The sequence below is a fragment of the Macaca nemestrina genome, chromosome 12 (assembly GCF_043159975.1).
Source record: "Macaca nemestrina isolate mMacNem1 chromosome 12, mMacNem.hap1, whole genome shotgun sequence".
Classification (NCBI taxonomy): domain Eukaryota; kingdom Metazoa; phylum Chordata; class Mammalia; order Primates; family Cercopithecidae; genus Macaca; species Macaca nemestrina.
The window spans coordinates 9,648,385-9,663,482 of record NC_092136.1 but is presented as its reverse complement, the minus strand read 5'-3'; the positions used below and the strand labels follow the sequence as shown (position 1 = coordinate 9,663,482).

Here is a 15,098-nt window from a genome sequence, read left to right as displayed (position 1 = left end):
GACGCCCCGCCCCCGGCCAGCTAGGCTGGCCGCTGACCTAGTATGGACACGGCACTGGGAAGAGAGGCGTGGAGGGTGACGCCAGGAAAGGGGCTGGAGAGGCCTAGGCCCCGCCCCCACGGGGTCGCCCCCTCCACCTCCCACCACCGCCCCGCCCTGGGACGCACCTGCCGAGGGTGGAGGATAAGAGGGCGATTGCGCGGCTGCTGTTGAGCCCGCCAAGAGCTAAAAATATTTCCCAACAACGAGGAGTAAGGAGGCTCCCAAGGAGAATCAGTTTATTGGGGAGTGGGTGCAGTTGGTCAGACCCCATAAATAGGAGGGGACCGGGAGCCCGAGGATGGAAGGGGGCCCGTGTCCTTAGTCACGCTGGACACTGGGACATTGAGAGTGGGGAAAATGAGACTTCCAGGAGGGGGCTTAGAGATCTAACTTTAGTACCCCACCCTCTGCATGAGGCACTGGGGCTGGCCCAGGGGATTCTGACAGGCTCAAGGGCTGGTTTGGGGTCTGGACTGGAGGCTCAGATGGCCTCATCCGGGGCTGGCAGGCGCTGGCGGGAAGGCTCCACACCCCAGATCTCCCGGGCATACTGGGCAATGGTGCGGTCACTGGAGAACTTGCCAGAGGTGGCTATGTTCCGGATCACCATCCGCGTCCACTCTCTTGGGTTCTGCAGGTCAAAGGGAAGCTCTGGTTCACTCTGGTGGCAGGATCTCCACTTTCTGCCTCATCCCAACCAGGGCCACCAAAGCCCTGCCAACCCCTGGCCCAGGACCCCTCACCTTGTACAAGGCACTGACTTTCTCCTGGCATTTAATGTAGTCTTCATAATCTGCGAAGACTTTAAACCTGGAGGGGAAAGGATAGGCATGTGCTATTCCTTTAGGGGCTAGGTTAAGTTCTATGAGGTCAAGGGCCAAGCCTGCCCTGTCCCAGTGGACAGCCGGGGACCTGGAGGGTCATGCTGCTTCCAAAGGTTCCTGGCTTCAACTGCCAGGACCCCTGTCCAGCTTCCCCACCACAAACCTGAACCTCGATCCACCCAGCAGCCCCACCTGCGTGATTCCCGGGCCAGCCAGCTCACCGGTCATGGTGCATAAGCATATTGACAATGTCCTTGAACAGGTCGGGCTGTTTGGGGGAGAAGAAGCCACTGCTCAGCTGCTCAATGACCTGCCGAAGCTCAGGAATGCGGTCATAGTACTCCTGGGCATTGTACCTGCCAGGACAGAGCTGCAGTCAGCTACCCAGAAAGGGGTTCCTGGCTCCTCTTCCAGAGAAAAGCTGAGGTCCCATGCCCAAGGGTCAAAACCCAGGCTCGGCCTGCTGCTCCCCAGGGCTGCCACACACACCCCGGAGGGCCTCCCTGCAACTCCCCTTCTCTGCTCAGCTTTTCATCCCTCCTTTGTGAATGAGGAAACTGAGGCCCGGAGGATACACAAAGCTAAGTGTTAGAGCCAAGGCCCCCGAACAAGCTCTTTGCCTTCCACATGCCACTGCTGTCTCTTAACCGGTTTGTTTGCTCCAAAATGGCTTTTCTCCTCCAGTAGCCCAAGTCCACATCTGGCCTTGCCCTCGGACTGCAAGAGCAGCTAACAGGTACAACCCTTCAACTGGGCTGGGCACGGTGGCTCATGCCTGTAATCCCAGCACTTTGGGAGGCTGAAGGGGGGCGGATCATCTGAGGTCAGGAGATCAAGACCAGCCTGACGAACATGGTGAAACCTGGTCTCTACAAAAATACAAAAAGTAGCTGGGCGTGGTGTTGTGTGTCCGTAATCCCAATTGTTCCTCGGGAGGCTGAGGTGGAAGAATCACTTGAACCCGGGAGGCAGAGGTTGCAATGAATCGAGATCATGCCATTGCACTCCAGCCTGGGCAACAGAACGAGACTCCCTCTCAAGAAAAAAAAAAAAAAAAAGATATCCCTTCAGCTGACCCTCAGCGCCCCCACCACGGCTCAAAGTGCTCCACAGGCCAGTTTCAAACCCTAACCCTTCCAATCAGAAACCAGCGCTCCCCACAGTCTCTAATCCCTGTCCCCTCATGCGACTCTCAGGCGACTCTCCCTGCATTATGGTGTCAGCCCCCACAGCGGTCCCCCATCTGCCACCTCCAGCACTGTCTCCATCCTGCAGCCAGAGGGTTCTTCCAGGCCTAGTTCTGAGCATGGGGGACCGCGATCACAACATCTCACAGCTCCCTCCTGCCCATGGGACAGCCAGCTTTCTAGTGAAGCCTCACAGGAGAAACTCCTTTCAGTGTTTAATGCCAACTCTGGGAAGCTGTTGTGGGAGGGTAAACTGGGAGAAACTGTCTGGAAAGCAGTCTGGCAATCTGTATCAAGAGCCTTAAGAACTCATACTTTTTAACTCAGAAATATTGCCTTTCCGATAATTATCTTAACGAAGTCATCAGATGTGGACGTAGATGTTAAAAGGTTGCTCATCACAATAATATTTAACAAACCAGAAATCAACCTCAGTGTCCAGCCATATGGAATTGATTAAATAAGTTGTGACATGCTCATAGGATGGAATGTTATACAAACATTTAAAATATTTTTGAAGACTAATAACATGGAAAATCTCTCTCCAGGATTCAAGCAGGCCGCGGTGGTTCATGCCTGTAAACCCAGGACTTTGGGAAGCTGAGGCAGGCGGATTACTTGAGGTCAGGAGTTCCAGACCAGCCTGGCCAACATGGTAGAATCCCATCTCTACAAAACTACAAAAATTAGCTGGACGTAACGGTGGATGCCTGTAATCCCAGCTACTCGGGAGGCTGAGGTGAAAGAATCACTTAAACCTGGGAGGCGGAGGTTGCAGTGAGCCAAGATCATGCCATTGCACTCCAGCCTAGGTGACAGAGTGACTCTGTCTCAAAAAACTAAAAATAAATAGGCCAGGCACAGTGGCTCACCCCTGTAAGCCCAGCACTTGGGAAGCTGAGGCGGGTGAATCATGAGGTCAGGAGATATAGACCATCTTGGCCAAAATGATGAAACCCCGTCTCTACGAAAAATACAAAAATTAGCCAGGTGTGGTGGCATGCACCTGTACTCCCAGCTACTCAGGAGGCTGAGGCAGGAAAATTGCTTGTACCCAGGAGGTGGAGGTTGCAGTGAGCCAAGATCGCGCCACTGCACTCCAGCTTGGGCAACAAGAGAAAAATTCCATCTCAAAAATAAATAAATAGGCCGGACACGGTGGCTCACACCTGTAATCTCAGCACTTTGGGAGGCCGAGGCAGGTGGATCACAAGGTCAGGAGATCGAGACCATCCTGGCTAACATGGTGAAACCCCATCTCTACTAAAAATACAAAAAATTAGCCAGGCGTGGCGGCGGGTGCCTGTAGTCTCAGCTACTCGAGAGACTGAGGCAGGAGAATGGCGTGAACCCAGGAGGCGGAGCTGCTTGCAGTGAGCCGAGATCATGCCACTGTACTCCAGCCTGGGTGACAGAGCGAGACTCCATCTCAAAAAATAAATAAATAAATAAAAATAAAATAAAAACAAATTTTTTTAATGTAATGCCAGGATAATGTCTCCTCTGAAGAACTGTTTCTGACCATAGGCCCCTTGTAACTACTGTGCCCGTATTTCCCTTTTGCCCATGACTTCCAGGGAGCAAGGATTTTTTTTTTTTTTTTTTTTTTTTTTTTTTTTTTTTTTTTTGAGATGGAGTCTCGCTCTGTCACCCAGGCTGGAGTGCAGTGGCCGGATCTCAGCTCACTGCAAGCTCCGCCTCCCGGGTTCACGCCATTCTCCTGCCTCAGCCTCCCGAGTAGCTGGGACTACAGGCGCCGCCACCTCGCCCGGCTAGTTTTTTGTATTTTTAGTAGAGACGGGGTTTCACTGTGTTACCCAGGATGGTCTCGATCTCCTGACCTTGTGATCCGCCCGTCTCGGCCTCCCAAAGTGCTGGGATTACAGGCTTGAGCCACCGCGCCCGGCCGGGAGCAAGGATTTTTTTACTTCCATTTCCCAAACAATATTATCTCTTAGGGTTGATATAATATTCTCTTCCTTTTCCTTCGGTTCTGTGTTACTTCTTTCTTTCCCCATTTCATTAAGCTTATTTGCTGTAAGCACCCTCTAAAGTTTCCCAGAATCCTGCTGGCCATGACCAAGACCTTGCTGGGCCTGGACCAGTCTTTCCAGACATGCCTCTTGCTCCCAGCACCACCCTCGAGCAGCCACACCTCAGTGTCTTTTCCCCGTGAACCCTGACCCCCATACCCTCTTTGGTCAAGCTTATCCACATCCTCCACCCGCATGCCAAAGATGAAGAAGTTTTCCTCTCCAGCCTCTTCTGCCATCTCCACATTGGCCCCGTCCATGGTGCCAATGGTCAGAGCCCCGTTGAGCATGAACTTCATGTTGCCGGTGCCTGAGGCCTCAGTGCCCGCAGTGGAGATCTGCTCAGAGAGGTCTGCAGCTGGGATCACTGTGGGGTGGCAGCAGGGGGACAAGTCAACTCAGGGGAGACCCTCACACCAGCTGGGGACTCTCGGATTAGGCTGGCCCCAGGCATAGCCGGACTCAAAGTCGCTCCACCCCAAACTCCCAGTCTTCACCAGCCAAGCCTGCCTCTCACACTGCACCCCCACTGCCCTCCACCTCTTGTTGATTCTTGACCATCTAGGTCCAACCTGGATTTCCCCACCTTGAAGATTTGAAGGTAATTTCATCGTGTACTGCCTGAAAGCCCACCATTAGAGGGCATCCTCATGGGGTTTTTGCTTTGTTTTGTTTTGTCTTGTTTTGCTTTTTGAGATGGAGTTCTGCTTTGGTTGCCCAGGCTGGAGTGCAGTGGCGCAATCTCAGCTCACTGCAACCTCTGTCTCCCAAGTTCAAGTGATTCTCCTACTTCAGCCTCCCGAGTAGCTGGGATTATAGGTGCCCGCCACCACGCCCAGCTGATTTTTGTATTTTTAGTACGGATGGGGTTTCACCATGGTGGCCAGGCTGGTCTTGAACTCCTGACCTCAGGTGATCCACCCACCTTGGCCTCCCAAAGTGCTGGGATTACAGGCGTTGGCCACCACACCCAGCTTCCTCATGGTTTAAGCATTGCCCTCTCCAGATTCTTCTTTCAAGTACGAGTATCCCAGGAAGAGATGACTGATGCCTCTTCCTGAGACTGAACTAGGGTCAAAGCCTCCCTAGGGTCCCTGTTGGCAGCACCCACCTTTCTCGGCCAGTGAGACTCGGTAGTTCTCCAAGAAGATGACACGGAGGCGGTCACCCACTGTCGGGTCATGGTTGACCACATCCCCAATGGCTGTGATGAGTCTGATGATCATCTTGGCCATGTGGTACCCAGGTGCAGCCTGAGGGGACAAAGTCTGAGGTCAACTCTACTGCCTGGTCCCCCACCCCCTATCCTGCAACTCAGCCAGGCTGACCTCAACCTGGATATATCAAAGGATGGGAGCCCAGGGCTGGAGCCTGGCTTCTCACCTTCCCTCCAATCATCACAGTCCGAGGCACAAAAAACTTATTGGGCTCCCTCTTGATGCCTGTGGAGGAACGAGAGGGATCCAGTAGGCCTACTTTTCCCTCTGGGTAGTAGCTCCTGACAGAGGCTGGGCTGGGAGACAGTAGGCCTGACTCAGAAAATCACTTGCTATGTGAGTGTCACTTTCCCCTCTCTGAGCCTCAGTTTGCCCATCTGTGAAATGGGGATAATTCCATGCCCCGAGAGTAGTCCCAAGGCCAAAGGAGATGTTGGGTGGGCAGTATGTACTATGCCTCAGGAACACAGGGGAGCACTGAGAGACAGGGTAGAGTGACTGCCACTCACGATTATACAGGGTGATGACATGGAGGCAGTTGAGGAGCTGTCGTTTATATTCGTGAATCCGCTTCACCTGGATGTCGAAGAGTGAGTTGGGGTTGATGTGGACTTTGTATTCCCTCTCTAGGTAGGCAGCAAACTTCAACTTGTTTTCCTGGAGGCAGAGACAGGGAAGGGCTCACCAACAGGCCACAGCCTCAGGAAATCCTACAGTCCACACTCCATTCACTCAGCCCCAGAAGGATGGCTGCCAGGAGGCTCACTGGCTACTTCTGTCCACTCCCGCACCAGGGTAGACATTGCTAATCAACGTCAGCACTGTTCACGTGAGGTCAGATGATGCCTTCCCACCACAGACTCCAGCCAACTTCCACCAACGGCCTGGGCTGGCAGGAGAGATGAGCTCTATTTGCCACACCTGACCCAGCCATCTGGCCCCCTCCAGCGCTCTCCACACAGCACAGCTGTCCCACGATGCAGCTCTCCCCACCTGCTTCACTTTGGCCACATCTCGAATGAAAGCTTCATCATCCACAAAGGAGAGCAATTTGCGCAGCTGGTCCAGGTCGGAGATGAAGTCCTCCCCAATGCGCTGTGGGAAAATGGCTCTCAGCCAAGCCCATCCCCCTGTCCTCCCTCCTCTCAACACAGAAGGGGCCCTTTCCAGGTCGGCCAAGCCCCCTCCACCCAGCAGGCTGCTCTGGGGGGCCCTCCCAGCCCCTCCTCCTCCAGCCTCCCAGATGGGGCACAGGGCATCCATGCACCTTCCTCCCCTCCCGTCCTTGAGCTCTGATGGCTGACCCCATCTGACCCCAGCAGGCCTTCCCGGCTTCCTGGCCTTTTCCTGACGCCAGCATGACCTTGCGCCTTCCCTACCAGATATCTGCCCCCTTCCAGGCTCACTTCAGATGTGACCCATGGATGACTCCCTCCATTAGACTGTGACCTCTGCTGGGTTCACCTCCACAGCCAGGGCCTCCATTAGCACACGGAGCACCCTCATGCAAATAAGATGGTGTCCCTCCTCCAGGCGGATGCGAGGCTTGGGGAACACAGTGCGGGAGGGATTTCAGCCTCAGTGAACCACCTACACGACCATACCCAGCTGATCCCTGCAGGGACCCATGTTGACTCTGCTGGCCCTACGGTGGCCTCTCACCTCAGCAATGACCTCTGCCAGCCCGGGGTTACACAGAACCAGCCAGCGCCGAGGGGTGATGCCGTTGGTCTTATTCTGGAACTTATGAGGCTCCAGCTCATAGAAGTCTTTGAAGCTGCAGGATGAGGTTGGACGAAGGTCACCACTCGCCCCTGTATGATGGAGGCCTCTGCCCTGGGGCCCCTACCCTGGTGTCTTGCTGAAAGGGGATGCAGGGAATGCAGACCTGGGGAAGGCTGGGGGTGCTGTGTGTAAGAGGGGATCATCTCAGGACAGGGTGGCACTGGAAGGGGCTGCTGTGCTTGTAAGAATGACACCACCTGTGAAAGGCGCCAGGAGCCAGAGAACAGAGAGCGGTCGGTGAAGGGCGGGGCTTCTTGTGACAGGGGCGTGGAGTGGGAGGGGTGTGGAGTGGGTGGGGCCTAGAGAGGGGCGGGATCTGCAAAGCGGGGCTCACATGGTCTTCTTGAGGATCTCGGAGTGGATGCGCGCCACGCCGTTGACAGCGTGCGAACCCGCGATGCACAGGTGTGCCATGTTGATGCGCTTCACTGCGCCCTCCTCCACCAGCGACATGCGCCGCAGCCTGTCTACGTCCCCTGGGAATGTGGCTGCCACCCGCTGTGCCCAGAGAGCCCAGAGCTAGGACCAGACCCAGAAACCCCAGTCCCCAGTCCCCAGCCCCATACCCCGAGAGCTCTGCCCAGAGCCCCCACTGCCCCAGAGTCTCAGGGCCCGGGCTGGACGCCCCAACTCCCAGGCCCAGACTGGGTGTCCTCCCCCTCACCCCTACACTGTCCCCCAAGCCTCCCGACTCACGTTGAGGAAGCGCTGGTTGATCTCGTAGATGATCTGGAGGTGCCGCGGCAGCAGCGTCTCCAAGAGGTGCACCGGCCAGCGCTCCAGGGCCTCAGGCAGCACCGTGTGGTTGGTGTAGGCACAGGTCCTCACTGTCACATCCCATGCCTGGCACACAGGTGGGCAGTCAGGATGCTGACCTCAGCCCAGTGGGTCTCCTCACACACTATGCAGCCCAGTGGGTCCCCCCGCACTGCAGTGCCAGGTTCCAGGATGGTCCCTCTGGCCTCAGGCTCCAATCTGTTCACTCCACTCATATCCTCCCACGCTCCCAAACTGGGAAGGGAACTCGGAAGCGGAGAGCATCAGATGGGGCAGAGGGGCCCTGAAGCCCACCTTATCCCAGTCCATCCGCTCCAGGTCCACCAGGATCCTCATCAGCTCGGGGATGGCCAGGGAGGGGTGGGTGTCATTGAGCTGGATGGCCACCTGGGGTAGGGGGAGGAGTCAGTCTGGGCTCCAAACCACATTCCATGCTATGGTCACTGTCCTGTGCCATTTGGAGGCCCCCAGAGAGCCCAGCATGGTTCTGTGACTGGGCTGTGGGCAGAGGCAGGCAGGCGCTCACGGGGTTGGGAGGAATGGGGGAGTGGGGCAGGAGTAGGAGGGAAGCCCAGGTTATGAGCCTGTGGATTGTGGATCCTGAGCAACTGACCCTCCCACACTCCCATCCTCCACTCCCTTATCTATTACATGGGGCAGGCAGGCTGAGGCTGGAGGGAGAGGCCTGGCACACACTGTCCAGTCACAGAGGCACCCTCCATGCTCATGCTACCTTATCTGGGAAGGCATCGAAGTTCGTGCGCACGGGATCGCGGCAGCCGAACTTGGAGGACTTGAAGCGACGGATGATATCCTGGAGGGTGGCGGCCACCACGAAATACTCCTGCTTCAGCCGCAGCTCCTTCCCTTCGAAGAACTGGGCACAGCACGAGGCAGCGTGAGTCAGGGTGGTGGGGGCATGGCCTAAAGCTGCAGTGGGTGTGGCCAGGAGGGACTCCCACCCATACGGGGCCCCCTGAGTCCTGAGCTGTCCCCCTCTCTGGGACCCAGGGGCCTTTCCTCCACCAAGAACTAGTGGCGAGAGACAGTGTCAGGAAGAGGTGCACAAGAACTGAGTGTGTTGTGGGTGTCGCCAGGGAACAGCCCCTCCAAAGTGCCCTTCACTAACCCACTTTCCTGAGGACTCAGGTGTCCTTGCACTCAAAAGACTTGAAGTGGGGGTATAGGATGCACAAGGCCAGCAATATGCCCTGGGTGTGACTAGGGCACCAGCAAGTGTCCCTCCCCAGCTCTCCCTGACCCCCGCTCCGAAGACTCAGGCTTCCAGCCCCCAGCCCAGGGGGTGACGCACATTATCATTGGGGTACAAGACACGAGAGATGTTCTCTGCCAGGTTTCGGTCCAACACAGCCTGGATGTAGCCACCGACGTTGACTGAGGGACGAAAGTGGGGACAGGGTAAGGCCTGTGCTGGGCGTGGCCAGCGGGCAGGCTGGGGCTGCTGGCTACCAGCGGATGAACTCACAGTCCTTGAGGTTGAAGTCATTGGGAGCCTTGGCAGACCAGAGGCGCATGGTGTTGACGACGTTGTTGCGATAGCCGGGCACGGGCGTATCGTAGGGCATGGCCAGTACCACCTGTGGGGGCAATCCTGTTGGGAGCTGGCCAGCCCTGGCAATTGCCTCCCTCCCCTCAGGGCACTCTGCAGACACAGGCTCTTGTCCTGACACTAGCATCGCCGAGCTGGGTAACCATGAGCAAACCCCACAGTCTCTCTGGACCTCATCTAGAGCAAAGACACCCTCAAGCCCCGACACCCATAAGCCCTGCCTGGGCAGACGGTGGTGAGGAGAACGGAAGGAGGCAGGTGATAAGCCCGGAGCCCAGGAGGGGCTCTGTTGGCAACCACTCTGCTGCGATGGGGGCTGGGCTGGCCAGCCTGGCCTGAGCAAAAGCTAGAGGACACTGTGGATTCATGAGAGGGGTGGGGAAACCCAGGGCCAGGCTGAAGGGGTCACAGAGGTCAAGTCCATCCAAAGGTCTCATGTCTGGTTGACCACAGGGCTAATTCACGGTGACTAATTCTGCCCCGCCTTCCATAACTAGCAAACATCAGTAGTTGTCTGCTACCACGGTGCCAGGGGTACATTCACTCCTCCAAGGGAGCCCTTTTAAGGGGCATCGCCCTCCCTCCCCACACTCAGTCACCCTGATTGGAGCAGGGTGGGAGCTGACACACAGAAAGGGAAGGGACCCAAGCCCAAGCACACAGCTAGGCTGGCAGCACCAGAGGGAGCCAGGTCTCCTGCCTTCCAGCCACAGTCACTTGTGCCAGCTGCCATGTGCACCTGGCATGGACTGCCAGCAACCCCCAGTGTATCTTAACCTGGATGACAGCAAACAAATGCTCAGTTCTGAAAGTCTAATGGTTTATCTGCAGCCCATCTTGGGGGTGATGACCTGAAGCTTCCAGCAGGAAGATTGCCTGAACTGGGATTTGTTTTTTGTTTGTTTTTGAGATGGAGCCTCACTCTGTTGCCCAGGCTGGAGTGCAGTGGCACTATCTTGGCTCACTGCAACCTCCGCCTCCCAGATTCAAGCAATTATCTGGCTTCAGCCTCCTGAGTGGCTGGGATTACAGGCACGTGCCACCATGCCTGGCTGATGTTTTTGTGTTTTTAGTAGAGACTGGGTTTCACCATATTGGTCAGGCTGGTCTTGAACTCCTGACCTCAGGTGATCCACCTGCCTTGGCCTCCCAAAGTGCTGAGATTACAGGCGTGAGCCACCATGCCCGGCCTAAACTGGGATTTGGACACCTGGTTTGGTTTTAAGGTTTTCAGTTTTTGGTCTTTTTGATTTTTGAAACAGAATCTCACTCTGTCACGAAGGCTGGAGTGCAGTTGTGCAATCATAGCTCACTGCAGCCTTGAAATCCTGGACTCAAATGATCCTCCCACTGAAGCCTCAAAGTAACTGGGACTACAGGCATGCACCAGCACCCTGGCTAATTTTTAAATTTTTTTCTTTGAGACGAGGTCTGGCTCTGTCACCCAGGCTCCTGGGCTCAAGCAATTCTCCCACTTCGGCCACCCGAGTAGCTGGGACTACAGGCGCACATCATCATGCCCGGCTAACTTTTGTGTTATTTGTAGACAGATTTTGCCCTGTTGCCCAGGCTGGTCTTGAACTCCTGAGCTCAAGCATTCTGCCCACCTTGACCTCCCAAATTGCTGGGGTTACAGGTATGACCCACTGCCCCAGTCTATTTTTTTTTTTTTTTTCTGTAGAGACAGGGTCTCTCTATGTTGCCCAGGCTGGTCTTGAAATCCTGAACTCAAGCCATCCTATTGCCTCGGCCTCCTAAAGTGCTGGGATTACGGGCATGAGTCACCGTGTCCAGATTTGGTTTGGTTTCAGGATTCCTCTAAGTTGCTGTGTGGTGAGTGAATTCCTTTCAGAAGGTCCCAGTTTTCTCCTGTCCCCGTTTCTGGGCTGCTGCTATCGAGATGTTCAGGGCAGACTCAAGTCGTAAGATGGTCCTTTGATAAATCTCATGGTGTGTGGTGGAGCCAGGTCATGGGGAGACACTGGGGGAGCAGGGCAGCCTCTCTCCCCTTCCAGGCTCAGTACTTAGACTGGCTCCCCTGTGTCCCTGTATCCAGTCTTTCCTGGCTTCAGCTGTGTGACTTTGAGTAAGTCACTTAACCTCTCTGAGTCTCAGTATCCTCAGTTATAAAATACACTGGGTCCTGCTTCCTCTCTGGGCTTCCTTCTCTCCCCTCCCCTTCTCTGAGCTCCCCCAACCCCCAGCTTCATCCTTACCTGTGTGTCCACCCACTTGGCACCCTGGCTGGTGTGCTCCACATGGCCGTAGAAGTGCACAGGTAGTGTGAACTCAGGGCGGGCCTTCTCCCAGGGGTTGCCGTAGCGAAGCCAGTCATCAGCCTCCTCCATCTGCACCCAAGGCAGGTCAGGGAGAAAGGCCGGCAGCATCAGCGCAGGCATTCACACCACAGTGCATGGTGGGGCAGGGCGGGGGCTGTGGGCCCGTGTACCCTACACCAAGTGTAAGTTAGGGGCTCTGAGGTGGGCCCCTGGTCTGCTGGGCTATCCAGTGGGACATAGACCACCTGTTTCAGGGGCACCAGCTGGCTTTGGGTTGGGGGGTGGGGAGCAGCAGGGATGCTTTCCACAGAGCTTGGGGGGCTGTTTCGGACCTATTCAGAGATAATAAACAAGTGGGGGTCTTCCCCATCCTGACTAGACCCCACAAGGTTAGAGCCAAGGCTGCTCACCTGCCAGCCCCCGGAGATCTTCTGGTTAAAAATCCCAAACTCATAGCGAATCCCGTAGCCATAAGCGGCCAGGCCCAGTGTTGCCATGGAGTCGAGAAAGCAGGCTGGGGGTGTGCAGGGAGGCAGGTGTCAGGGACCCAGCACGGAGGACCCCATCGGCCCCCTCCACCCTCATGGCCCTGTCCACTTACCTGCCAGCCGGCCCAGGCCCCCATTGCCCAGCCCCGCATCCTCCTCAATTTCCTCCAGCTCCTCCATGTCCAGGCCCAGCTGGAGGGGTGAGGGTGACAGTGGTCAGGGTCAAGTGTTAGCAGGGGAATCCCCCAGTCCCCATGGCTTGCCCCACCCCACACATACCTGGTAGGTGGCCTCGTCACAGGCATTCTCTAAGGCCAGGTTCACCATGGTGTTCTGTAGCGTCCGTCCCATGTAGAATTCCAAAGACAGGTAGTAGATCCTCTACCCAGAGAGACGGACGGGCAGGGGATGGGGTCAGGGCCACACACCAACACTCAGCCAGACCCAGCCACACCTGGACCTCTGGGCCGCCTGCCCTGCTCAGCAGTCCCATCCCTGTCCCCAGTTTGCTTCTCCCTGTCTCAGGCTTTGGGGCCCAACGGGTAAGGTTCTGGTCCCAGCATTCCTCTGACTTTGGACAAATCACTCTCTTTGGCCTGTTTCCTTATCTGGGAAATGGCGCTGGCCATACCCACTTCAGGGACTGAGGCGCTCAGGAGAGTGGGAACCCCTTCCCCCTGCACACACGCCCCCCGCACTGCCCAGGAGGGCGCCAGGACATGCGGAAGCGCCTCCAAGAGCTCCCCAGGAGGGCAAGGCCAAGGCCCAGAGAAAAAGGTCATTTGCTCAAGGTCACACAGTGGCTAGAGACTGGGCTAGAGACTGTCACCTCCCATCCTTGCACTGCCCAGTTCCCCTTGGCCCTCAAGCCTCAATCCCAAGGAGACCCAGAGGCACCAGAAACTAGGATGCTGCCAGTGCCTGGTCTCCTGGTTGCCTGGGTCCCCTCCCGGGCCCCGTCTGCCTGCTCCCCCCCCACTCCCCACTGAGGGGTGTCAGGTTGCTGACATTTACCAGTGACCCCACAGGACACTTGATCTCTGCCACCCGAGCTGCCCCAGCCCCTCCTGCTGCACAGGCACACCACGCATACATGCAGCAACTGACATGTCCTTCCACCTGGGCCCAGCCAGGCCACAGGTGCTGTCCTGCCCACCAGCACCCCCTCCAACCTTCTCCGAGTGGGCACTTTTGCAGCCAGACCACCTGCTCTGAGCTCCCTGACCCCCACCCCCGCCCCAGGTTTCTCCCTCAGATTGTCCCAGCACCACTTGTGCCTGGCACCCCTGGATTCTCCAACCCCAAGAACCTAGAGTGACGAGGGGCAGCCACTTAAATCAAGATCCCCAGCTCCCTGGCAGTGCCTCCATCCCATACCCCCACCCCAGGTGTCCCCAGCAGCACCTTGGGGTCCTTCTCGTAGTAGTGTTGCTGCGTGCGGATCCAGCGCCCCACGAGGTGGTCGCGCACGGTATGGGCCAGCGCAAAGTAGTAGTCTCGTGGGGTGGCCACATTGCGGTCCTTTACGAGTGTGAAATGCAGGTGCCGGTTGAAGTTCTTTTTCAGCTCAGTCACATTCTCCACGCCGGCCAGGCCACGCACACTGATTTGCTTTCTTTTCTCCTGGTCTGACAGGGGCCGGGACATGGCTGCAGGAGGGCGGGCCGGATTGGACTGATGGTGGAGGAGACGGCAGCCTCAGCACTGCCTCCAGCCAGGGAGTAGAGCTCCCCAGGCTCAAGGGGATTTAAAGCCTGGCTCTGGGCAGCACGTCCCGCCTCCCCTGCAATGGGAGGGTCTTGGCCTGGCAGCTCAGGGAGCTATTTTGAGGGTAAAGGAAGGAGAGGGGAGGGGAGGGAGAGGTGAGCTCCACTTGAGCCTCCAAGACTGGCCTGGCTTGTTCACAGGCCTGTGCTGACCCACTTCCTCCAGGCCTTGCACACGGGTCTTCTGTCCCTTGTCCCTGCCTTTTGCAGGGTTGGATACAAGAAAGAGCAGGCAAGAGTGCTGGATTGGGGAGCTGTCTGCCAGTGGCTAAACCAGGATGGGAGGCCATGTGTTGTGGTAAAAGGAACCAGGACCCCCTGCAGGCTGCGGTGCAGGAGGCAAGTCAGTGTCCCCTTACGGAAGAGGTGCAACTAGCAGAATGTCTTCAAGACAGGGGGCCCTTCGAGAAAGGGGGCCCACGACCCTGGTGGTGTGAGGGAGGTTGTGTGAGGCAGGGCCACCGCCCTCACTCCACCCCCACTGAAACTGAGCAGCTCTGGGCTCCCCCTGTTGCTGTCCCTCAAGGAGCTCTGAAGTGACCTTTTGGAGAGGGATGCTCAGGTTACAGGCCAGCATTGGCGGGAGGCTGCTAGCCTGCAGCACAGGGCCCTGGGAACTGTAGTCCTGTAGGCCCTTGGGGGTGGGAGAAACTGAGGCATTCCCCACCCCGTCATCATACTGGTTGATGACAGTAAGTTCTCCCTGTGATTCCACTGCTTAGGAAGTGATTGGAGGCCTTCTCTCACTCCTTCCTGCCACTTGGGGCCACACCCTGGGCAGGGATTTTGTGAACCAGCTCTGTGACCTGGCCTATAAAATGGGTGCCTAATCTGTACCTCGGGGACCTCACCCCATTCGTGAGCATAGCCCCACAGCTTCGGGCCCTTCCCTGGAGGCTTTGACTATCCTCCCATTCCACGCTTTGTCCTGGCCCCAGCACTGACTTGCTGTGTGACCTCAAGTTTGTTGCTTTACCTTTCCGAGCTTTGGATTCCTTCATCAAATTTAGAGTCTCCAATGAGAAAAATAAATCCCTTCCTCTCAGCTGCTGCCTCATCTTGTGAGGGCAGGCTTTGGATCCTGCTGTTCTTTAAGCGAAAGGAACCAGGACCTTGTGCTAGTTCAAAGG

General features: G+C 56.6%; 1 protein-coding gene across 1 annotated transcript; it reads right to left on the bottom strand.

Moving 5' to 3' along the window:
- Positions 1–252: 252 nt before the first annotated feature.
- LOC105469531 (glycogen phosphorylase, muscle associated) lies at positions 253–13,935 on the bottom strand. Its single transcript, XM_011720686.3, has 20 exons — positions 13,607–13,935; positions 12,482–12,583; positions 12,316–12,394; positions 12,125–12,228; positions 11,652–11,783; positions 9,352–9,463; positions 9,178–9,260; positions 8,599–8,742; positions 8,160–8,252; positions 7,785–7,931; positions 7,423–7,586; positions 6,966–7,080; positions 6,297–6,398; positions 5,813–5,960; positions 5,470–5,528; positions 5,198–5,339; positions 4,246–4,453; positions 1,088–1,222; positions 786–852; positions 253–673 (listed from the first exon to the last, which is right to left on the bottom strand). The coding sequence occupies exons 1-20, from the start codon at positions 13,847–13,849 to the stop codon at positions 524–526; spliced, it is 2,529 nt and encodes an 842-aa protein (XP_011718988.1). The 5' UTR covers positions 13,850–13,935; the 3' UTR covers positions 253–523.
- Between the last annotated feature and the right edge of the window lie 1,163 nt (positions 13,936–15,098).